General features: G+C 37.4%; 1 protein-coding gene across 1 annotated transcript in view; it reads right to left on the bottom strand.

Moving 5' to 3' along the window:
- Window positions 1-27,234, bottom strand: part of LOC121327741 (solute carrier family 2, facilitated glucose transporter member 9-like) — a 136,143-nt gene that overhangs the window by 40,122 nt on the left and 68,787 nt on the right. The window contains exons 7-8 of the mRNA XM_041271954.1: window positions 26,061-26,248; window positions 14,010-14,120 (exon numbers count right to left, since the gene is read on the bottom strand). Coding sequence (XP_041127888.1) covers window positions 14,010-14,120; window positions 26,061-26,248 — 299 coding nt within the window. The remainder of the gene's footprint in view (window positions 1-14,009; window positions 14,121-26,060; window positions 26,249-27,234) is intronic.

Below are 27,234 nucleotides of genomic sequence, written 5' to 3'. Positions count from 1 at the left end.
CTCATCCGCTTTATAAACTGGTCACAACTGTGTACAATTCGACTTAAATACCACGTTTATATTAGATTTTATTTAAAAGCATATGTCTGCAACGTATTTATTACCGCATTAACACGATGCTGAAGTTGGCTTCTTATTCGCATCCCAGTTTCTTATTCACTAAAATACGCACAAATGTAACTACAATTGAATAAGTAACTGGGTCTTGGGGTATTTCCGTGGATAAATCAATATAGGCTGTTCATTTCATATATATGGATCACACACAGGGTTTCCACTTCTGCATACCTACCTTGAAATGTTGCACTAAACCCGATGTAAATATTGCTATGTGTGCCATGTTTGCTCGCAGTTCTTGTACCAAATTCTGTTTTGGACCAGGATAAATATATACGGATGATGCAGAGGGGTTCCCCTGTGTTTGTATTAACTTTGAAAAGAGCAGCCAGAGGAGATCTATCCCCTGAAATACCCCAGTTATTCAAGTTTAGTTACATTTGAGTGTTTTAGGGAATAACAAGCTAACTTCAGTATCGTTGCATTAACATGATTTTTTTTTTTGGTAGTTTCCTTGTTTTTTTTAATTTTCTGAAGTAGCGCACCAAGCCTGTGAGGTCTCAGTAAGGCTCCGGCGCGGCCCTGTTGTACAGTGGAAAAGAGGCATCTGAAGCAGAAGAGGGGCGGAGCTCAATAATAAGTGCAAGTTACTTCTGTGCAATTATTGTTCTGTGGGTATTGTTTTTACTCATACATTTATGCTATAAAAGTCTGTGTAATACTCTTTTATATGCTGCGTTTTCTAGTGTTTATTTGAGGCACTTTCTAATTTATGTAGGCTCTTTATCTATGGGTATAGCTCCACTGTGTTTAATTAGAATGTTGGTAACCATGGTTTTGTTGCATGTTGAATATAATAAAGGAGTTTCCTAAATGAGACGTTTTTCATAGTCTTTTTTTTTTTTTAAGCTTAAAGGTCAATGTCACCGATTCTCTGCTTGAATTGAAAAGAGATCTAAATAAACATTATATATAAACATTATTATAATAAATATTAATCGTCGATTTGGCAAAAAAAAAATAATCGAACAGCAGGAAAGCCTATTCATAACCTACATATTTTCTGCAGGGAGATTTAAAACCTGCCTATGGAATCCTTCGAATTGGGTGCTCATTAGTTAATTTACACCATCAGAGCGTGTTGGAGAGATCGAGTTCTTCCTGCCAGCAATCCTAACTGGGGCAGACAGATGCCAATTGAAATTGATTTAATCTTGATCTACTGCCAATAGAAATGAATTAAAATCTAATTTCAAATCGCTTTTAAGCCAAACCCTTTGTCAGATGAAAACATAGCAAAACTGTACAGTAGTGAGGTGAGGTGAGGTAAAGTTGACCCTGACAACGTTGTGTTCTTACCAGGTAAACTACCTTGGGTTCCGAGGGAAAATTGATTAGCAACTGCATGTTTAAGTTTGAAAAATAAGACCTGGAAATACTAAATCCAGACACCAGACATTTAAGGACAAATACTGTAGTACTGGTGTTTAGTTATTTAAATATATTTAAAATTTAAGAATAATACAACCATTTGGTCTTTAATTAACTTCAATTTTTTAAAGGAGAAAACAAGTCTCTTAAGCACTCTCAAGTTGTTTGTTAAGTTATTTCAAGTTGTATGGTCTATATGGTTCATATATTTTAAATATATGGCTTTTACGGGACATACTGTATGTTGGACCTACATTTTACATATATGAAACATATATTTAATATAACATGAAAATGTAGTATTCATATTTGTTTTGAAATATATTCAAAATATATTTTCTTTCCACGTGGGATGGTTGCTTATAGGTATGTGTGTGTGGCCTTATAGTCACTCAGTATAGAGGCTGTGGTAAAGTAAAGTAGTAGATGGAAGGTATATAGGACTACGTTTGATGCATAGCCTATACCCACATTATTGAAGAAATGTCGCAGGTATTTAAATAGGTCTAATGCCTTTGTTGAAGATGGTTATGGTTAAGACCTGAACAACAGACCTGAGGAGTGCATGCTTGTGAGTAACCAGTGTGGTTTTAAACATACTGTGTTTTATTTCACTTTTGTACATCTGTAATGGGCTTACCTGTCTGATTGTCAGCTAGGGTTGGAAACAAATTGGTAAGCGCTCTCAATTGAAGCTAGGATTTTTGTTTGTTTATTACTTGTTCACTTTGTGAATTTTGTTGTCTGAAAAGTATGCACTAGAAGACGACGTTAAAGGTCCCGAACAAAGTTCATAACGACCAGTTATTTCACAAGGTGTACATGTAAGGAGATTGATTGTATTGCATTTACTAATCTGAATAACGAAACAGGCCTTATTTAAAGTCTATTAATATGTTTAAGTAATGAGTATAGGTATAGAGGCCACAGCCTCAATTCCACGGCCAATTTTTAGTCCCAGTCTGTCACTGGATACAGCTATTTGATTTGGCACTTAATAAAACAGAGTGGCCAGACAGTGACCAAGCCGCCAGGTAGGAATGGGGTGAGTCAAGAGGGAGACACTGTTGAATTAAAAGTAGCGATGTGACAGACTTTTTTCAGATTCTAACCAATCTTCTGTGGTTATATGTGTATTCACACAATACACACCCTAAATACAGTGTTTATATGCCATAGCTAGAGTATTAAAAATATAGAGTACATCTCTGAACTGGCACTGTCCTAACTAGCCTTTCGAAGGGCATATAAGCTGTTAAAGAAACTTAAAGGAAAAAGGCTATCTCATTTCATTCTAAATTGGGTGATAAATGTGTTTAACAAAACAAACTTGACAGTTGGCAGGGAATATTTTAATTTGCACCATTTTTTACATTCAATAACAATTAATCCAATACATAAAGCCCAGGTATTGGGCTGGAATTTAATAATTAAAGATTAGCTTTTCATTCATGGCTGATTCATTTAAAGAGGATGCAAAAAGCACAAGTAGGACACTCATTCTCAGATAGCTAATAACAGAACACAAGAATAATTCCAGTGTATAAATAATTAAACACCCTGCAGCAAGGGGGAATCATTTTTTGACATGTCTTGCAAGGAAAACCCATGCAAGCAATTTCTGTTTACAAATAACAGGCCTTAGATAGAAACCCACAGAGCTAATATGTTAACAGATGGATCATTAGTACAATTAAATCATAATACAGAGTTCATTTATTAATGGGAAAATGAATGTGCAATGAAATATAATTTAATTGCTTTATAAACATGGCTGAAGTGCAATTAACAAATGACTTGTTTAATAAATAAATAGATAAAACTTGAATCAAACACTTTACACGAGCAGCACCTCTGATGTGAGAAATGAAAGTGGGATTTTATATTAAAAGCTGAACATTTTAGATGAAGAAATATATATTATGCAGCAACTTCTGACAATTTATAAAGCTGATCTGCTTCGTGTGCGCTCATGCAAGCACTCTAGTGACAGTCACTGCAGTGCAGCACATTACTCCTTTTGCATTAATGGTACCACTACTGTGATGTTTTTAGCAGCCACTAATGTGTTGACAACTGCAACTGTGCAGTGCTTTGGCCAATATGTTCTATATCCAAACTTCACCCAAACTCTTAACACTGTTAACCAACACAACACATTTCTCAAAGTGAGAGAGAACCGATTGATGACAGCCAAAATGTTTCTCATATTACTAAGAAAGATATTGGAGAGAATGTGTACTCTGAATCATCCAGGTACTCAGAGAAGAAAATCCACCTCTAAATGGTTAACTGAAAAAAATGTTGCAGAAATCACATTTAATAAAACCCCTTCCATTTTCGTTTCAATTTCCACTTGTCACATTTTGGAAATACCTCTCTCCACACACTCACTGTGACAGAGTGAATGAATCCTAGTCAGCAATCTCTCCCCCAATATGAGGGCACTGTAACAGTGTGCCTCGTACTGGATGGTCTGGCAGGAAGGGGGCGGAGTCACAATGCCCGAAGTAATCGCCCTAATGCGGTATATGATGTGCCAGTCCTAGATCGGAGGAGACGTGATTGAACTAGCTACCGGAGGGTGTGACTGAAGGTATAATAGGGGATGTAACAATGTAATCTGTTCCTTTGATGTGGTTACTGAAAGGACCCATTTGGGAAACTGAAATAATTACCGTGAGTGTTAAGTGTTTTGTTTGTTGCTAACTGTCTGTGCTTGTCATTATAGAAGGCTAACCCCCGGGAGCTGTAGCTAAACCACCAGCATTTAAACCCGGACTCCACTTCACCATTGAACACGAATAAACCTGTAAACCACCACTTTCACGAAGAGCACTCACTCTGGGCTTGGGACCGTGTTGTGTGTGTCTTGTTTACTGTATTATTATTTCAGGACTGAACCTTGTGGTTTGCCTGAGTGATACACAGCATTGTGTAGGGCCAGGTATTATTATTTGTCAGCAAATAAAGAGCTGTTTTTTCACCATGAACTGTCTTGTGCCTGAGCACCACATCACCACTGCACCTGTGCACTACAAACCACTTTTCCACACACACACATAAAACATTTATTAAATGTTACTTTAACTAATCCACCAAGGCCAGGTTTTTACCTTTTAGGGACCTCTAAGGGACTGCTGGAAAAGAACATCAGCTTCACAGTCAGCTAGCAGAGAGACTGTAATTAAAGCTATAAACTCAATTTACCAAGGCACAATATGAAAAGTATGCATGTTGAAGATAGAAGTTAGTGTTTTAACCAAGAAATGTCCAAATATTAAACACTGAATAGTACACATATATTATTTGTTGCTTTTAACACATTTGATTTTCTTATAATTTGCCTAATTTTATGCTTAAAATTAATCTCAAACTGCCAATTCAAGTATGTCCTAGTTTTTATTGTACAGTATCGGAAGGTTACATAAAATATTTACATTCTGTACATGTTAGGCAATGACAGGTTTACCAGCTGGTGGACTCACTTAATGCACTGCATGTTTGACATTGGAAGGTCAAATACCATCTTTCTCTGCAGTAAGTGGAGAATACGGATTGCATTATTCATATTTTTCTGGTAGTAATGCTATATGTAGACTACACAATCAAATAATTACATAAATTACATAAATAAATGTGCTGTGTGTGTGTGATTACATTTCTATAAAATATATTGCAGGAAATTCACAGAGCCATGGGCACCGTTTCAATGTCTCATGGGTGCATAAAGGTTTTTGTGCTCTAAAACTGTACAGGACTCAACTAAACTTAGTAACAGTACTGGTAACCATGGAGACAGTCTCATGCAGTACATCGGTATAGGAAAGATGAGAACTTTGGGCAACTTGTATCCAAACAGGAAATTTCAAAAGAACTAGGAGGCTACTTACTTAGACTATATAAAAAGATCAATACAACTCATTGTTTGACAAACAGCACTCAGCCCTACCCCATGCGATAGCAAAGAAGAAAAATTTTTGTCCTTATGTGTTTACTCATTCCTGGCTAAAATAGGGATATTAATGATAATATTTCAGCTCTGTCCATCAATGCCATTTTAATGGTGACTGGCTTATGCTTTGCCATTAAAGGAAAAGAACTTAGTTAGTAAAATATTTTCATGCCAAGAACATTATACCCTCCAAGAAAACAACCCCATCTGTAGTAGCTGGAAGGTAAATTAGTTCCAGTGGCTGACCTGAATGCTTACTATAAAAATGTTATGGCACTCTATGTAACGGGTAAAAAATACTTGCATATTAAAACTAAATTGCTATTTTTAAGAAAAAAGAACATGTTTTTAACAATTCAAGAACTTCACAAAGGATTTTTCTCATGCTGATCAACATGAGACAGAAACATTTCCACAAATGCCATCCAAACCAAAACAGCTTTAAGTAAAAAAACAGAATGACTTGCACTTTATTGAAAGTCTTGAGGACATTTGGAGCTTTCTAGAGCTTGTGTATTAATATGTTACCATACACATTACATATTGTTGCTGTCCACTGTGTTGTACGTATTCCTTACAAAAACTTCATGTGGCAGCTGCAACAAAAAAAATAAAAAGCGATCAGGAAGAGGAGTTGGGAGAGGTTATATCGAAAAAAAAAAAACTATTAGGGTCCCAAATTTGATAACTTGGCAAACCTCTAATGTATTTTTTACTGATTTTGATTAAGAAAAAAAACAAAACCTCAGAGCAAACTCCCTTTGCCCTAGACTATTTTGGTGAAATGCCCTGTCCTTTTCCGTCAGTGCTAGGGCCAGTGGCCTCATTAACATGTAACTTTGAGCGATTTTGATAATGGTTCTGAGGGTGTCTTTGTTTCACACTAACCGGGTATCGTACTGTAGATCCCATTATGAAAAAGGAAAGATCGAGTGACCCACACACATGAATATGCAGATATGTATTTTTCAAATGTAAACCAAAAAAATACATGATCAGCAGTTCAATTTATGAGGCCAGTATATCATACTGCAGATCTGTGTCTGTAATGTAACTTTGTCCTAACAGCAACATGGGGAGACATGATTTATACTTCAACGTCAGTGATACTATGAAAAGTGAAATAAACCAACAAGCTGAAAAAAAGGGAATGTTTGGAATTAACAACGTTTGGTCACACAAACCCAACAATAAATGATAATGAATGTATTAGATTAGCAAATAATTGGATTCATAACAATGTATGCCATCCACAAAGTTCCATGAATTTGCCCTTGATGTCAAAATTGGGTGCTAGTTCTTTATCATACAGAAACCAAAAAGTCCCATTTTGGTGGCCATCTTAGGTCACAGGGATTTAGAAAATATGAGTATAAGTATAAGTATATGAATACAAGTTGCCAGCTGGATATTAGCAGTAGTAGGTGCAATGCCAGATGGCTAAACATGTGGGCTGTAAATACACTACATGTAGGATGCTTTAGTAATAACCTTTGGGGGGAAACAAACAGAAATTTCTCAGAAAAACAGAAAAAACTCACTTGTCCAGTGCAGAGGCCAGTAATTCATGTAAAGGCAGAATGGAGATTTCTTTTGACATATCTTACTGTCAAAATCTTACATTTAATTAAGTTTAAATGTCAGAGAATATGAAGCTTTTCTGAGATACAGTAGGTGTTCTCAATCTCATCTGCTAGATGTTATGCTTACAGATGTAGGGAGGCAGAAGGCAGAAAGCTCCAAGGATGGAGTCAAACAACCAGAGACACACACACAAAAAAAGATTTTAGTTAAACTGGCCAGTCAGGACAAGCATCAAAACACAGGAACAAAGAAAATAAATAAAACAAACAAACCAAAATACCACAAAAAATTACCAACCAGTGGGTCTAGTTTAATCACATATTGGCAGGACATTAGAGTCACAGCTCTCTTAATTACTCTTAATACAGGCAGGTCGTACTAGGCTTCAGCTCAGACTGAAACAACCCCCTCCCCCCCTCCCACGTCCCCTTTGAATCACTGGTCCTTATATACCTCTGGACCATTCTGTTTCTGTAAAACCGAGTGGCGCATCTGGTAAAGACACTATAACCTGGAGGTTGCTGGTTTGAATCCAGGCTATTCCATTACCGCCTGTGGACTGGAGTTCCCAGGGGTTGGCGTACAATTGGCCGAGTGCTCCCCAGGGGAAGGGAGGGTTAGGTTGGCCAAAAGGTAGCACACGGAGGTTAAGTGATTTGCCCAGGGTCACACAATGAGTCAGTGGCTGTGCCAGAATTTGAACCAGGGAGCTTATGGTTACAAGCCATTTTCATTAACCACTGGACCACACCGCCTACTTTAGTGATTACTTCATCCGACACTCACCATCCTGAACTGAAAGGTAACAGGCAGTAATGTTTTCACCTATATTTCACAAATAAATGTGTAATTTCTGTATCTTAAAATGACCCATTAAACATTAACGAGAAATATTTGGCAGAATGTTCTATCTTAGTGAAAGTTAACTGTACCGTATCCACGATACGATGTTAGAATTACCTGTTTATTTATTTATTTATTTATGTATTAATAATTTGTTTCCTTTTTTTTCTTTTTCATTACAGGAATGCATGCTCCACCAGACCACTTTCCAGTAAGTACATTTTTCGTCTCCTTTACTATCAATGCTTTTTTAAATTCTGCTTGAATTTAATGTGTTTTTTAAATTTAGGAGTTTAGGTACTAGTGAGAGAGCACTGGCAGCCTTTCTCACAGCTTTAAACAGATTTGTGATTTGCTCTCTCCTGGGTGTTTAGAAAAAAAAAAGAAAAGCCCAGTGGCTATCCTGACAGTCATGAAAAAAGATTTTCTGTATTCTGAGTAACAGATAGCAATCCAGTAAGGAGCTGCAATAATGAAGCCTCAAATCAACCTCATTGAAAGCCAGCACTATTAGCCTCACTGATCAAATAGCCCTAAAATCTAGACATTAGAGACATTGCACATTTCTAAATAAGTGCGAGTGGGGTATTAAAAAATAAAATTAAAAAAGTGCTTAAAATATATTTCAATTTGACTGTGTTGCTCTGATTGAGTTTTAGGGGCTGATGGAAGGTTAGGTGCAGTGCAAACAATTGTGCCTGCAATTGTGCCTAGTGGCCAGGCAATTAAAGTACCTTTCACACTGGCATGGGTCAGGACCCAGTGTCATGCGAGTCGGCTACCCGATTTCACACTGCTTTTGATAAAGCAAGGTTGACCTGGGTGACAATCCCTGCTGCAATCCGGCTAATGGTGTGTCTCAATCAACAAAAATATGGCTGAAAAGAATAAATAGAAATGTTCCTTCTGGAAGCGAAAACTTCACTCAGGTGTGGCTGTTTGTTATTGCGTTGGCTCACAAACAGCCGTTATGCATTTTGTCTCGCTCAACCCACATCCTGAGGTGGCTCGCTGGGACCCAGGTCAACCCGCGTACGACCCAGGTATGTGGTTTCAGACTACACTTGATTGTGACCCAGGTAGCCAGAACCCAGGTTCGGACATGTGTAGGAGTGCCAGTGTGAAAAGAGCTTATGTTGCACTGCGGCCTATGTAAGCTTAAGAGCAATGCACATTACTCAACCTGCACAAATAATGAGCCACAATCATGATAATGAAGTTCGCAATAGCGGCCACACTCTCAGCCCAGGTGTGAGGTGAGTTAGGAGTAGAGAAGACAGAGGAGCTGTGTGAGATTTTACATATCTTTTTAGGTGCATACATGAGGACACCCCCACTATGGTCCAGGCAGTGAAACCGACTCTTCAGGATGCCAAAATTTCTCTCGATGACACGTCGCGTTGCTACATGGGCATGTTTGTAGCGAACTAGAGCTTCGGTTTCTGCATTGCTCAATAGTGTTATCACCCAGGGTTTCAGGCCATCCCCGAACATAGAATATTGTGTCCTATTATGGTATAATTAGGGATTCAATTTTTGGGGAGTCTATCGTTAAACTTATATTCAATAATGCATCACTTTTTTGCCGTATAAAATATATTTTTATTTTGTCTTATAAAAACAATTTCAAATGCTTTGGTGCATTTTTAAAATGGTTTCCTTAAGATATGCTTTGATTAAATGCAGATTAATTACTAAAATAAATATTTTAAAATATTGTGATTCGTTGAACATGTTCTCTTTTTAAACTAAGTGAGTATGCAGCAGTGTATGAAGCATTCAAAATGGTAAGTACTGTTTTTATTACTTTTATTTTAATACTCTGCATTTTGCTATGTATTTTTAATTCAATGTTTTCTCTGTCCAGCCCTAATTTAATTAATATGTTATTTACATTTAATTATCTGCATTTATTTTACAGATGCTTAGACAATCCAGAATGGGTAAGCTCTTAATTACTCACTTCTACAATGGTTTGCACCTTGTAAGAGGACGTGCAACGTTTTTGGAAGATCAGCAATTGCCCAAGTGCAAGGCAGAACCAAAAACATGCCTGGCCTGCACACGCATGGTAAAACATTGCAGAATGATGTTTAAATGCAATGATGTACAAGGTTTATCATTCTCTCATTTGAATGTTTGGCCAGACAATGTAAAAATAATTGAATGTATGGGGATGTAATGTAGTTCACCCATCTGGGAGAATTAGAATTCAAAGACGAGAGTCCGACTAGGCAGGTTCAAGTTTTTTTGCAGATACCAAGCGTTTAAAACTGCCACCCACACCTGCAATGCTCAGACGGATTTTGGGACCAGTAGTTGCCTTTACAGACCCACTGAAAGCAGAACCGGACCAAATTTTTAAATCCTGTTGGTAGCAGTCTGATATCTTGGATGGAAACTGGACTCTGATTAAGAGACCATTGTTACAAATAAACTGTTAAGGGCAATATTATAATATTGTACAATAATGTGTTTAAAAGTTGTTAAACAAGCAGCAATACTATTGCAGAAATCTGTGTTAGCCTAAATGAAAAGATCCAGTAAAAACATTGACCTAATGTAATAACCCTGATTCAGCTCCTTAGAATGTGTAGCAAAAGTATCTTATCAGCAGAACAGCTTAACTCAGACAGAGGCCTATCTAAGAATATACAAAGATCTTCTTTGTACCGCAAGCAAGGCTACATTTACAGACATGAACCAATGCTTTAACTTAGACAAGTTGGCAGTTTATTCTTATTTAAGGGGAGTGATGGAGCGTCATGGTATCCAAAATATATATTTTTAAACCAAGACCGGACTAGCTGCTTTAAATTAGGAACACCTCATCTTTATAATCTTTATCTTAAGTAATAAGAACTTTATGGTACCTGAGTCTGTGTGATTATTCTTGTTTGACAGTTGCCTGGGTATGTTAAAATCAGCAAGCCAGTACACAAACTATCCACTTATGGGAGTTTAAACCATCTATTTTTCCTCCCGATTGCCTTCCCTGATTCTATTAGAGAAAAAAAGAAGTGCATGAAGGTGACAGTGCAAAACACCAGATCAAAACCATTCTTTACATATGCCATATTTTTATTGACCGCTAGTCCCACTTTACGTCAGCTAAACACGTTTTTTTGGCAGCAATATCAGTGTTTTGCAGCCACAAATCACTTTGGATATATCCTAACATTGGCTCCTTAGTGTTTAGCAACATCCGATTGTATTAATAGATGTCCCTGAATATTCCCTATTGCATAATTGTTTTATGTATTTTTTTTTTTTTTAACAGCCCTCTTTGTGTTGGCTATTCTTTAAAGGTCAATTGCCTCAATGCATTTAATTTCCTGTTCCAGAATGTAGTTCACTTCCTCCTAAATGCATAAGCGATAATACTGTTCCACATGTAGAGATCCAATAATACATTGGTTAAAGTAATATTTTGCTTTTGTTTTGCAAGCCTCAATTTAACATTCATTGGTTTTAATAATTGCCTGGGTGGCCTATTTGGAGTCTCACATAGCTGGCTACCCAGTACCAGGCGCTTTGCTTACATGAAGCTTTTCCATTTGGACTTGTATTCTGAGAACTTACAGAATCTAATGAAAAAACAGATGTCTTCTTGCTTTTAATTATATTTTTAGTATAAAAGTATGTTATATCACTACATGTTGTAAGATGCATATGCATGTTTTTTTTTTCCAAATGCTTTTGTGAAGAAAAGAGATTTTGATCGCTGTTTTCTGTTCAATCCCCAAGTATTGGACAGGATATAGCGTTGACATTTCAAGAGCACGGAGGGATAGTGCTGCTTGGTGGTGGACATTCAAAAATAAAGAAGGAGCAGTTAGATTGTCAACCAATATATAAGTTATAATGAGCAGTACTGAGGTCAAGGTAAAACCATGCCTTTACTTCAGAAAGACAATATTACAACCATGTGGAACTAGGCAATATGTTATTGATCTACAGTAATATGTTATTGATCTATAGTATAGTGGTTATTGGCTTTAACTCTCATACCACTGAGTCTGCAGCTTTTCCTGAAATACCAGATAGATTGCTGCCTGATCAGCTAGATTGCACCCTGATCAGATAGATTGCACTCTGATCAGATAGATTGCACCCTGATCAGAATGATTGCTGCCTGACCAGGTAGATTGCACCCTGATCAGATAGATTGCCCTGAAGTCTCAAAGCGTGTGGGGTGAGGAGACCTCACCAGTGCTGCAGGCTTTTTAAAATAAAGAGCTCCTCATAAATGATATAATTACATTCCACACTCTGTATAAATGCAAATCTCTCTATAAAGTCAAAGTGGATTACATGAGTGTTCATCAAAATTAGCAACTGGTCAATTGTAAATTCTGCAGGTTTGTGACTAATACAAAATATGTCCAAGTTCAGAAAAAAAATATTGTATGCAAACTACAGTATCTAAGTCAGAAAGTGTGTGTAGATGTATAGCAGATGTATATGTAAATACACATATACGGTAATCCGTCATGTATCTGCCCGTCACATATTCACCTTAACTGTTTATCTGCCATGATCAAGCACTTCAGCAACATCGCCCACATGTACAACTCTAATGCAAAAATGGCTACAGGAAAGCTAGTTGTGCTTATAATTTAAAGGGTTTTTTTTTTTTTTTTTTTTTTTTTTTTTTTTTCGTAAACCTCCTGTATGCATTTTGCTACTGTGTAAAATACCTGACACTAATGTAAGTGTATACAGCACTGTGGCAGGGCAGGAGCCCTGCGCATAAAGAGGAGTTTTTGTGTAAATGTATATTGTAAAGAGTGTGTATTTGTTTTAATTAATGGAGTAATCCTGGGAGAGCCTGCATGCTGTCTGTGATTACCAGGTGTGGAATCTAATCAACAGATAGGTGGGTTCCAGCAGGGTTTCAGGTATAAAAAGGTTCTATTTATTCATCTCAGGGCTGCTGCATAACCAAACAATCATGTTTGCCTGCGGGGCGTATCAACTTAATTTAAAACCAGATTCATTTTATCCGACTTTTTCCATATCCACCCCTACTCTGGTCCCACCGGAGTTGGATACACGACGTGTTATGATCAACCAGGTGCCTACAGACGCGTATTGGTTTTGTTTGTATATGGGACCCCTACTAAAATCCTGGGAGAGCCTGCCCGATATGGAAATAAACAAAACTGGACGGAAAATTAGGTAAAAAGATATATATGCTTTCTGGTGAACCTATATATTATATATATATATATATAAACCTTTATATAATAATGCATATATATAAAATCATCCAAGAAGTATAGCTGCAAGCTGGAAAAAATTAGTAGACATAAAGTAGACATCAACTAGTAGCTATGTAGTACATTATATTGATAACATTGTACGTGGTTGGTAAAAATAAGTACTTGGTAAAATGTATATTTTATGTCCTTTTAATTGTACTTGTAAGAGCAATAACTGATGTACTTACTGTATAAAGCAGCTTACATCTGAACAAATACGATCTGTACAAAGATCTCAATTGCAAAAACAAATTTAAAAGTTAAAAGTTCATCTCATATGGGTATGTTATGTTTGGATATTAGAACGATAAACTCTGGTGCCTGTTAGCTCTGCATATTGTTAGTGTCTCTCAAAGGAGCATTGGAAATGCTATTGATCTATACAGATGGCTAACTGTCATGCAGAATGTTGCCAGTCTATAAATTACACATTTTATTTCCAGTGTACATCATTTATACAATTTGAAATAGGGAGCAAAGAACAATACGCTTTATATCCCATAGGCAAGGAAAACAAAGTAAGTGTGTGTGTGTGTGTGTGTGTGTGTGTGTGTTCTCTCTCTCTCTCTGTCTGTGGGTCTCTGTGTGTGTGGAGTGTCATCAACCCCTGAACACATTGCACTACCCAGTCATCTTATGAACTCAATCAGACATTTCTGAGTATCTAGAGAATGTATTTGAGAGATTTTGGGGATTTTTTTTTTGCTTTACAATGCTCTCTGTTAGTGTTTAAAGAGGCCATTAGTACTGTGTCCTGTTTCCTGTCACTGATTTGCAATTCTACATCCATGCCTGTAACAGATTTGAAATGAATAAGTTCAAATAACACAATTAGCTACAAGCTCAAGAAATATACATAATCAAAGTGCACTTACAGAGACTACAGCTGCCAGGATCTCAACGCCACCAGTGCTCAAGGTAATGTAGGGGATCTGATCACTCTCCAGGCCCGCTTCTTTGAGGATGTTGTTTGTGTAAAACCAAATCTGGAACAAAAATCATGAAAATAAATGTTTCCTGCTGTTTTCTACCTAGGGTGGTTCATTGATTCCATCGCTAAATACGGTGAGAATATGATCTTAAAACTGCAGGGTTATACATTTTAGAGTTATGCTATAAAGATGTAAGTGTTCACAGTAACCCTTTAGGTCCCAAGCTATTTTCACCGGTTTATTGTTCTCATTCCCAAAAACGACTTTTCAAGTGTGTGTAACTTTCTCTGCTGTTTTTAAATGCAATATAATTCATTACAAATTAGGGCTTCTGTTTTTCTGAGGGACATTATCCAACTGCATTGGGAATTTTTTAAAATTTTTTGTGGGTCCCCCCCCCCACCACAGGAAAAGTGGTCAAGTCATTGATTTCATTTTTTTAATTGTTTTTTATCCGTTAAAAACGAAACCAGGTCCAGCTCGTTCCAGTGTCATGTGAAATAGTGTCTGCTGCACATGCTCAGTGGAGAATGGATGCGATTTCATATCTAAGCCATCTGCCTGTAATTAAATAGTGTCCAGAGGGAAGAGGCACTTGAATCTGTATTCAGCGTAGTGAAGTTATAGTCATGTCTATGCTTTGTTTGAATAGTATATTTGAGAGCCTAATTTAATCAAATTAGAAATAAATAAACAACAACTATGAAAGGGCTGCTGTAATGGCATTATGGAGCAAATGGGAGCCACGACCATACCGTGATATAACCGAAGCTGCACTATATATATATATTATTTTTTTCATTTATTTACACATCCTACACCACAACTTTCAAGTGAAAAAAATATTCTAGAAATTTCTAGAAAATTAATTAAAAATAAAAACTGAAATAGCTTGGTTAGATAAGTGTCCACCCCCCTTATAATAGCAATCCTAAATTAGCTCAGGTGTAACCAATCACCTTCAAAATCACACACCAAGTGGCCTCCACCTGTGTTAAATTGTAGTGATTCACATGATTTCAAGATAAATTCAGCAGTTCCTGTAGGTTCCCTCTTCTAATGAATTTCAAAACAAAGACTCAACCATGAGCACCAAGGCGCTTTCAAAAGAACTCTGGGACAAAGTTGTTGAAAGGCACAGATCAGGGAATAGGTATAGTCTTTGTTTACTTTTTACCCCTCGCAGCCTTGCTTTGGGAAATGGAATGTGAAGCTTGCATAATATGGTGGAGTTAAGCAAATAATGTTAGGTTATTATATAACTCTGGTTCCCTGAAATAGGAACATTAACCATTACAAATGGGTGTTTCCCTTTAAGACACCCGAACTGAAAACTATACCAAAGACTCTCGCTAGGCTCTGCCCCGCAACCACAAATAATAGTGCGCCCTTCCAGCAATGACATTTTCTTTCAAGATTGCGACCATGAATGGAGCGACCCTGAAGTTAATGGTTAAAATTTGTTAAGATAATAATAGGTTATGATAATAAACTAACATTATTTGCTTAACTCCGTCATATTATGCAAGCTTCACATTTGCAAGCCTAGACCGCTTGTGTCACAGTTCATTAAGATGGACTCACCTCTAATGTTATATCATGAGGGTAGACTAGGAAGTCGTCCTCAGTACTCTAATCCAGGATTCTGTGGGTCCATGACATTCAGCCGGTAGAACCTGGCAAATGTATGGGAGGAATCCCACACTGCTGCAAATATCCTGGATTAATGCACGTGGAACAATGCCCATGAAGTCGCCTAACCCCTAGTGGAATGGCCGGTGAGCTTCTCGGGTGGGGACAGGTTGGCCAGTTTATACGCAGTCTGTACTGTACCTGCTAACCATCTGGACAGACGCTGTTTAGACACAGGGCGCAAGGCGGGACAACACCCGGGATGGGACGCCAGTCCATCGCAGGGCACCACACACACACACACACAGAGGGTAATTTAGAGTGACCAATCAACCTGAACAGCATGTCTTTGGACTGTGGGAGGTAACCGGAGTACCTGGAGAAAACCCACATGAACACGGGGAGAACATGCAAACGCCACACAGACAGACCCTAGGCCGGAATCGAACCTAGGATCCTGACACTGAGGCAGCAGCGCTAACCACCATATCACTGTGCTGCCCATTGTTATACTTCAGCAATTCTGTAATATATAATATATAGCAGTAAAATAAGTTAAAAGCACTAATGATAGGTATATAGAGAAGAAAGATACACTTATCTGCTCTCAGGAGTTATCAGCACAGCTGAAAAAAGAAAATGGCATTGCTGGAAGGGTGTGCTATTATTTTGTGGTTACGGGGTGGAGTTACAGCAACGCCACCCTGTTCTAGCGAGTCTTTAACATCGATAATGGATAATTGCAAAGCATATGACATGGTTTATTTAGATTTCCAGAAAGCTTTTGACAAAGTCGCGCATAAAAGATCAATTCTCAAACGGAACGCAGTAGGGATTCAAGGAAACACATGTGCATGGATTAGAGAGTGGTTAACAAGTAGAAAACAGAAAGGACTGATTAGAGGAGAAACCTCAGAATGGAGTGTGGTAACCAGTGGAGCACCACAGGGATCAGTATTAGGTCCTCTGCTATTCCCAATCAACATTAATGACTTAGATTCTGGTATAGTAAGCAAACTTGAAATTTGCAGATGACATAAAAGTAGGAGGAATGGCAAACACTGTTGCAGCAGCAAAAGGTCACTCAAAATGATCTAGACAAGTTTCAGAACTGGGTAGACACATGGCAAATGACATTTAATAAAGAAAAGTGTAAGGTACTGCACGCAGGAAAAAAAGTGCATTGTAAATATCATATGGGAGTTACTGAAATTGAAGAAGGAATCTATGAAAAACATCTAGGAGTTTATGTTGACTCAGAAATGTCTTCATCTAGACAATGTGGGGAATCTGTAAAAAAAAGGCCAACAAGATGGTCAGATATACTGTGAAAAGTGTTGAATTTAAATTAAGGTAAGTAATGTTAAAAGTGTACAATGCATTAGTAAGACCTCATCTTGAATACTGTGTTCAGTTGTGGTCACCTCGCTACAAAAAGGATATTGTTGCTCTAGAAAGAGTGCAAAGAAGAGCGACCAGAATTATTCTGGGTTTAAAATGCATGTCATATGCAGACAGGCTAAAAGAATTGAATCTATTCAGTCTTAAACAAAGAAGAATACGCGGTGACCTTATTCAAGCATTAAAAATTCTAAAAGGTATTGATAATGTCGACCCAAGGGACTTTTTTGACCTGAAAAAGAAAGAAGGACCACAAATAGAGGTTAGACAAAGGGGCATTAAAAACAGAAAATAGAAGGCACTTTTTTACACAGAGAATTGTGAGGGTCTAGAATTAACTCCCCGGTAATGTTGTTGAAGTTGACACCCTGGGATCCTTTAAGAAGCTGCTTGATGAGATTCTGGGATCAATAAGCTACTAATAACCAAACAAGCAAGGTGGGCTGAATTGCCTCCTGTTGTTTGTAAACTTTCTTATGTTCTTATACCCAACTGTATAGTTAACGCAATGCAGTACAACTGATAAAAGCTAGGTGGGGCTAAGTATTTATTTATTTATGGTCTTCTATAGAAAACATGTTGTTTTTGGTTACTGCCACTTTGTTTATTAATTCTATACTGCTTGACTTAATAAATTCCTGTAGCAGTTCTTGGACAGAAATTATTATTATTATTTTTTTTTTCAGCTAATAAATTGTTAGTGATCATGAAGCAGACTATTGTCAGTTCAGTAGGCAGATTTTTGTGCTGACTTGTGGCAGTTGTTTACTGTCACAAAATATAATTTGTGATTAGTATTACAGTATAAGGTTACAAGAGCCCTCCGCATTATGCATACATTTACTGTGAAGTATGTATGTTGTTTTGGATTTTAAAGTAAGAAAGACTTTGTCTTCATTAACTTTGAAGGTCACGCAGTACCTATATTGAAACTCAAGCATTGTCACTAAGAGGCTGACAGGTATCAAAAGTAGTGCCTCAAATGTCAGTCATGTGGACAGGAGAGCCAGTGGGTCTGAAATAATTATGTGAAGCCTGAAAGCCTTTACTTTCAATAGGATTACAAAAAAACTGTAATAATACTTTCATTTTTACTAAGCTTTATCGAACCTGCCCCAGGTCTCCAGACTAGCTATCCATTTTTCAATTAAAAATTCAGATAAAATAAAGGTTAAAATCAGGGGTGATCTGCTGATACAACAGAGTAATGTAACCTGAAGGCAAGCGAACAGACCAGCAATAAAGCGGGTCAACAGTAAATTCAAAGAAATTCTCAAAGATGTTTACTCCTTATTGTAATGTATTTTCTTAAAGAATAAAAACACTTGATAAAGCTGCACAATTAGAAAGAAGAAAATTAATTCCATAAGAATAAATTAAACATTTACTTATAGTGGGTAATTCTAACTTTTCACCTGCCTAGCCTTTGTTAGAATTTGGATCAATTCACAAGTTTAGTCCACATCACGCAATCCTGCACACTTGGTAGTCTCACCTGAAAGAGTTCAAGGATTAGTACCCACGGAATGAGAACTTTTTCGCGGTTTGTGGTTCAGGTATAAAATATAATTTAAGCCCGGTATAATCAAATATATTATATTCATTATATTTATATATATTCATATTATATATATATATATATATATATATATATATATATATATATATATATATATATATATATATATATATATATATATGCCCTTGGCTCTTAAAAGTATTCACCCCCCCCCCCCCCCCCCTCCCTTGGACTTTTCCACATTTTACTGTGTTACAACAATTAGGAGTTTTTGCCACTGATCAACACAAAAAAAGTCCATAATGTCAAAGTGAAAAGTAAAATCTACAAATTGTTCTAAATTAATTACAAATATAAAACAGAAAATAATTGATTGCATAAGTATTCACCCCCTTTGCTATGACGCACCTAAATAAGCTCTGGAGCAACCAATTGTCTTTAGAAGTTACATAATTAGCTGAATGGAGTCCACCTGTGTGCAATTAAGGTGTTTCACATGATCTCAGAATAAATACACCTGTCTCTGGGAGGTCCCACAGTTGGTTAGTACATTTCCTAACAAAAACTACATCATGAAGACGAAGGAACATTCAAAGCAAATCTGGAATAAGGTTCTTCAAAAGCACCAATCGGGTAGGATAGAAGAACATTTTCAAGGCATTGAATATCCCCCCGGAGCACAGTAAAGTCCACTGTTAAGAAATGGAGAGAATATGGCACAACTGTGAATCTGTCTAGAACAGGCTGTCCTCAAAAACTGAGTATCTAGGTGAGAAGGTGACTTGGCAGGGAGGCCATCAAGAGTACTATGGCAACTCTAAAGGAGTTAGTCTTCCAAGGCTAAGCTGGGCTTTATGGAAGAGTGGCAAAAAGAAAGCCATTGTTGAAAAAAAACTCACATCAAATCTCAGCTAGAGTTTGCCAGAAGGCATGTGGAAGATTCTGAAACCAAGTGGAAGAAGATAAATAGAGCTTTTTGGCCTCAAACCTAAGTGCTATGTTTGGCGCATCCTGAGAACACCATCCCTACCTTGAAGAATGGTGGTGGCAGCATCATGCTATGGGGATACTTCTCTGCATCAGGGCCTGGAAAGCTTGTGAAGATAGAGGGCAAAATGGACGCAGCAAGGTACAGGGAAATCCTGGAGGAAAACCTGCTGAAGTCTACAAGAGACCTGGGACATGGGAGAAGATTCATCTTCCAGCAGGACAATGACAACAAACATACAGCCAAAGCCACACTGGAGTGGCTTAAAACATAAAGGTCAGTGTCCTGGAATGGCCCAGTCAAAGCCTGGACCTCAAACCAATTGAGAATATGTGGAAAGAGTTGAAAATTGCTGTTCACCAAAGGTCCTCATCCAACTTGACGGAGCTTGAGCAATTTTGCAAAGAAGAATGGGCAAAAATTGCAGTATCCAGATGTGCAAAGCTGGTAGAGACTTATTCAAATAAACTCATGGCTGTAATTGCTGCCAAAGGTGCCTCTACCAAATATTGACTCAAGGGGGTGAATACTTATGCAATCAATTATTTTCTGTTTTGAATTTGAAATTAATTTAGAACAATTTGTAGATTTTATTTTTCAGTTTGACATTATGGACTTTTTTTGTGTTGATCAGTGGCAAAAACTCCTAATTAAATCCATTTTGATTCCATGTTGTAAAACAATAAAATGTGGAAAAGTCCAAGGGGGGATGAATACTTTTGAGAGCCACTTATATATATTGTAACGGATGTAGCAGGACAGGGGACTTGCAAATTGTAAGGTTGTTCGTTTTATGGCAGGGATGGGGTTTAAAAAAAAGCCTCCCTGCCAAGCTAATTTTTAATTGTTTAATTATCACCTGTACCTGGCAATTATTAAAAATTAGAGCCAGGTGCAGGATATAAAAGGAAAGCAGTCAGACAGCTCGGGGCTGGTGCTGCGTGGAGGGCCCGGTTGATGGTTATACCACACTGTATAGCCTATTGTGTAAACTCACTGTGTGGCAAATGATAGAGATATCCTTGTGTGAATGTGAGTAGCATGAGAGTCAGTCGACACAGGCAAAGACTTGCGGGTTCAGGTCAGGTTGCAGGTCTTATTAAAGTGGGTCGGGTCGCAGGTAAGAAGATGATGCTGCAGCATGTTATGGGTTCGGGACTTGTCCTGTAGTAGCAGATCTGTGTTGGAAGTGGGTCGTAAAATAAGAGCTGCACAGGACTCTGGTTTAGGGTAACTTTGCACCATAGAGGTCTGCTCAGGCCTAAATTTAAAACCTGATCCGAACCCGACTTGGCCCGGCCAAACAAATCTAAACCCGACCCGAGCTCTTTGAAATATCTACATACCTGACCTGAACCGACCATCTCCACAAATATATTCCAAACATACGCTACTGAAACTAAGTACCTTCAGTGTAGAGTATTCCCAATTTCCAGGTAAAACGTAAATAAATAAATCACTCTCAATTAATCATATCTCATTTACTTCCTTTGCTAATAATCAAACACTGCAACAAGATTCTTCAAAATTTTGTTACCATAAATAACCATACATTAAGATGTTCTTACAAATTCGCATAATCATTTTGGACAAAAGAAGTCATGTACGACTGACTTGGCCCAGCTATAGGGTGAATACATCCCTTTTCAGTGTGCCGCTGCAGAGATGAATTTCCCATCTTTTGCTGTCATATTTCAGTAATATTTTGCAAAATTTGCATTGTACAAAGTCACATGAACTTTTATTATTGCTCAATACAACAGTGTCGTAATTTTTCTAAAAAGTTTATTTAGACGGAACATTCCACTACTACAATCAAAATTATTTTTAATGTAAAGAATCTCTCCTCTGCACAAATTGTTTGTTTAACTGACGGGCACGCTAGGTCCTCGCCACTCGTGTGAGATATTTTACCCGACCCAGGTAACAAGGCTCTACTGAATACAACTTTTGCCATTTCCATTATTATTATCTTTTATGATAGTCAAATGTCATAAGAGGCTGTGTGGTCCAGTGGTTAAAGAAATGGGCTTGTAAACAGAAGAGCCCTGGTTCAAGTTCTGACTCACTGTGTGACCTTGAACAAGTCACTTAACCTCTTTGTGCTCTGTCTTTCAGGTGAGACGTTGTAAGTTATGCATAGTTCACACACCCTAGTCTCTGTAAGTCACCTTGGATAAAGGCGTCTGCTAAAATAAACAAATAATAATGTTCTAAAAACAAAAAAATGTTAGACTCATTTTCAGTTGGATATTTACCTCCAAAGTAAAAATAATGTCTAGATTATTATAGATTCTGTTCTAAAATGGAGCCTGAAGCTTTCCACAGTACAGACATGATCACAGTGGATTTTGGAAGCTTGGAAAGGGGGCATTCATTGGTTGCTGGCTGTAATGTTTCCAAGCTGAGAATAAGTAAGGAATATAGGGAAGGACAATTATTACAGCTTTATCTTGGAGCAATACAACACAATCACAACTCTAAAGGTCAAATGCCACTTTACAAAAAAAGTACTGCAAATTGTAAGGTTGTTTGTTTTGCTTCTAGCTTTTCTCTACTGTCTAGATTAAATATTACTGCGGTAGGTCTGACAGTGTTCACACACTTACTCTTTCAGTTGATGACCGGACCTTTTTGAAAAAAATGATATATATATATGAATATATATATATATATATATATATATATATATATATATATATATATATATATAGTTATATATATATATAATAGGATAAATACACGTCGAGAAGCCTCCTCAAAATGTCAGTGAAAAAAAAAAAATATATTGTTGTGTAGCATTATAATATAATAATGTGCAATACAACAAAAACAAAAAATACAAGAAAAAAAAACCCTAGCACAAACCCTAGATTCAACACTCCTTCATTAACAGCAGTTCTGGCTACTCAGAGAAGGCAAGCCTCTGTTACAAACTCCTATCTGCTATAACCACACACAGTACAGTACCAGCAATGGCAGAGTCGTAATGTGATCCCTGATTTTAACTGGAGGAGCAACTCAAATCCTCCAACCCCCTGCTGAAGCACTGCTTTACTGAGTATGTGCGATTATCAGTAGTGGAATGAGGTTCTGAGCATTTGACCCTGTTTAGACTGCATTTGTAGATCTGTTGATCTACAGCGATGCACTGGACTTACGTGACCTCTACACTATGTTACTGGATCCTCAGCTGATGCACTATCCCTGCACTATTTCACTACCAATATGTCATTGTGGATATAACGTGTTGTATCCTAGCTCACTGTATTTTAGCAGCATTATTTGCACTTACTGTAAACTATATAGCATTTAAAATATGAATCTTGCATTGTAACCCTGTACAGTGCTGCCCTGTAATACCTGTAAGTCACCTTGGATAAAGGCACCTGCCAAATAAATAAAAATAATAATAATAATAATAATAATAATAATAATAATAATAATAATAATAATAATAATATGAAAAAGACAACAGTCAGTCTTAATACTTTTAATTCTAATTCTGACGACGATCCCAGAATTCCCCTGGAGTTTCGAGATACAGAGAAAAAGACGGAGGGGATATATATATATATATATATATATATATATATATATATATATATATATACACACACACACACACACACACACACTGTAATCCATCTCATTCCCACAAAGCCATTTTCTGCTGAATGGAGAAGATTTCAGTCTTTTTGCACTACATGAGGAGAAGTTGGTACTTTCAGTGGCAGGCAAGTGGTTAATAAACACAATTTAAACCAATGTAGAATACACAATGGACAAATTAAAAATCCCATTTGGATAAAAAAGCAAGACAATGGGCATAGCCAGGTCACAAAATCTTTGTGATGTTACAGCAATCTGGATTAGACATCCAAGCAACCAGCCCAGTTCATATAGGTTCCTATTTTTAGCATATTTGACATGACCCTTTATCATTGCTGAGAAATACTTATGAGGTCCCATTGCCTGAATCGCATTCAGTAAAACCATAGAGTGGAAAATAGAGTGATCATTGCTTTAATTACTTGATTTGAATATAAATTCACCTAACTGCCACCCTAGATTTCCATTTCCATGAGTGTAAATTAAATGAGCAAATTAACTTAATTAACATTAACGGTGCTAAAAAAAGCACAAAGATAGAAGCAACCGATAGAACAACACAGCAATAATTATTTATGGAAGTACTACAGTATACAGAATTATACATTTGTTTTTATCTTTTACTTTTATAATTTTACCATAGGTGAAAAAGCATCTTGCCTGGTCCCAAAATATCCTGTTTAGATAAGTACAAGACTCAGTGGCATCATTTAATGTCCTCCTTCACTACCTTCTGCAAACAAAATCAAGTTTGAGGATGCAACATCGATAATGGATAATTGCAAAGCATATGACATGGTTTATTTAGATTTCCAGAAAGCTTTTGACAAAGTCCCGCACAAAAGATTAATTCTTAAACTGAACGCAGTTGAGATTCAAGGAAACACATGTACATGGATTAGGGAGTGGTTAACATGTAGAAAACAGAAAGTATTGATTAGAGGAAAAACCTCAGAATGGAGTGTGGTAACCAGTGGTGTACCACAGGGATCAGTATTAGGTCCTCTGCTATTCCTAATCTACATTAATGATTTAGATTCTGGTATAGTAAGCAAACTTGTTAAATTTGCAGACGACACAAAAGTAGGAGGAGTGGCAAACACTGTTGCAGCAGCAAAGGTCATTCAAAATGATCTAGACAAGATTCAGAACTGGGCAGACACATGGCAAATGACATTTAATAGAGAAAAGTGTAAGGTACTGCACGCAGGAAATAAAAATGTACATTATAAATATCATATGGGAGATACTGAAATTGGAGAAGGAATCTATGAAAAAGACCTAGGAGTTTTTGTTGACTCAGAAATGTCTTCATCTAGACAATGTGGGGAAGCTATAAAAAAGGCTAACAAGATGCTCGGATACATTGTGAAAAGTATCGAATTTAAATCAAGGAAAGTAATCTTAAAACTGTACAATGCACTAGTAAGACCTCATCTTGAATATTGTGTGCAGTTCTGGTCACCTCGCTATAAAAAAGATATTGCTGCTCTAGAAAGAGTGCAAAGAAGAGCGACCAGAATTATTCCGGGCTTAAAAGGCATGTCATATGCAGACAGGCTAAAAGAATTGAATCCGTTCAGTCTTGAACAAAGAAGACTACATGGCGACCTAATTCAAGCATTCAAAATTCTAAAAGGTATTGACAGTGTCGGCCCAAGGGACTTTTTCAGCCTGAAAAAAGAAACAAGGACCAGGGGTCACAAATGGAGATTAGACAAAGGGGCATTCAGAACAGAAAATAGGAGACACTTTTTTACACAGAGAATTGTGAGCGTCTGGAATCAACTCCCCAGTAATGTTGTTGAAGCTGACACCCTGGGATCCTTCAAGAAGCTGCTTGATGAGATTCTGGGATCAATAAGCTACTAACAACCAAATGAGCAAGATGGGCCGAATGGCCTCCTCTCGTTTGTAAACTTTCTTATGTTCTTATGTTCTAAGTATCCCCTTGTCCATTCAATCAGGAAGTCATTCTATTGATCCCCATTCACGCAAAAGACAAGCTGCACCTCCTCCCTCTTTATCATTTTTGGGTTCCCCCTGGGGCCAGCATACATGCTCCCCAGTCTGGAGGCCAATTGGTTTGGTCTCGCCTCTGAGAGGTCAGTTATCCCTGAGCCAGGGGGAAATGTTTTGTTCTTTACAAACGTCTTGCTTTCAACTATACCAGTTTTACACTCTGGCCCCTTTGCATGTTCATTTTCTTCTCTCTTTCAGAATTCCTGTTGCCCCGCTGGGCTCTGTCTTGGCGGTCAGGCCATGCTGATCTCCTGAAGCATAGGCGTTCATTGTTAGAAGGGGGGAAATTCTATCCTTCTCTTAATTTTCCCCTTGGGGAAGTAACGCTTGCTTCCTAGCTCCGTGAGGGCGGCTCTCCGCAAGCCAAGGGGAAAGCATGTTATCTTCCTAAAGTCACAAGCACATAATTTCTATTTCAAGTCCTCCTCGCAGCCCTTGCTCCTGTTCTGGGAATTCATTTTTTGGACAACCTTACCAATTTATGTTGGATATAAATGCCTGAAGTAAATCAATGTTCTTAGTCAGTTATATTTTACTGAACATTTTAAAGAATTGTTTACTCGACAAAGGGTCCATTTTATCTACATATACCCCGCATTTTATAGCACTAGTGCATCCTTGATGTAATTCAAGGTGATTCTTGTGCTGTAAATGCTGTGGCTCATTACGGTGGGATACAGGTTGATCAAATCACACAGGCTCATATTATTACTGATCTTCAACTGCATACACCTTACTGCAAACCAGGGTCTGTGAAATCAGCCTTTACCTCTTTTGAAACTATAAATACATAAATAAATAAATAAATAAATAAACTTACAGCATTCAAACCACACAGCTGGTAGCAACCCATGGTAACACTAGCTGTGATTATCTGCCACCGAACAGATGGGGTTTTGAAAAGTTCAATCATGGACACTAGATGAATACTGCACTGGGCCCTGTACTCTGCCTGTACTTCCTCCAGCTCCTTTGACACATCTTTTTTGTAGAGAAAAGCCTGTAATGCTGAAAACAAAGCAGTCAGGTTAATAGCAATCCACATTTATAGCTTTATAAACATTTGGCTCAGAAAGTGACAGTGGCAAACAGCTTGGTCTTACAGCTAAAAAAATATATAGCGCATGCAAAGCCAATGAATGAATTTAATAAACAGTCAATAACAAGTTATATTTTGTGTAACTGGATAACTGTGGTGTACTGCATCTATTTACAATACTTTAATAACATACAATCAACCATGTGACTGCCGTTCACTTCAACTACTACTTCAACTCACGCTTTCAACATGCAGGGCGCGAAATAACTGATGACACCAAGGCACTTGCTGCAATGTCCCTCAAATTTGAAGAAACATATGGCAAAAGTTGCCTGTAAGCCCACCCGTCATTGCCACCAGCATCCCTCAGCACCAGCACACCTGATCTACAACCCATTCACAAACTTGCTCAGTGTCTGCTGGCCTGTTCTATCACAATTCAATTGAATTCTGTCTAATCTCGTCCTGCGAGAAAATGACATATTATCATACCACTTCTCTTGAGCAGGGAGAGCACCTCTTCTATACTTCATGTGTAGAATATTGAACTGTTCTGATCTTATTAATATATGGAGATATGCATGTGTATAACACATACAAATAAGCAAAGAATACAATAACTGTAAGAAACCCTTGTGAGATAAATAATGAAAAAAAGTTTGAGCATGGCTTGCCTGGTCTGGAAAAACAGATGTGAATAATGTAGAGAGGTAAAAGGAACCTGTATTAAAAATGCACTTATTAAACAAATATTTGTTTCACCAGCAGACAACTTGTTGTATGAATGTTATATGAAATCCGGTTGAACTTGCTTACCTTAAATTATGAAACACACGGCAGAGGGTTTTTAAAAACCTTTAATTACAGGACACAGACAAGTTCTTGTTAACAGGGTGACAGACTTTAGCAAAAACACCTAAATATAACAACTATATATATATATATATATATATAT

The sequence above is a fragment of the Polyodon spathula genome, chromosome 1 (genome assembly GCF_017654505.1).
Source record: "Polyodon spathula isolate WHYD16114869_AA chromosome 1, ASM1765450v1, whole genome shotgun sequence".
Taxonomy (NCBI): Eukaryota; Metazoa; Chordata; class Actinopteri; order Acipenseriformes; family Polyodontidae; genus Polyodon; species Polyodon spathula.
The sequence above is the reverse complement of the archived record's forward strand: the minus strand, read 5'-3'. Positions and strand labels throughout refer to the sequence as shown.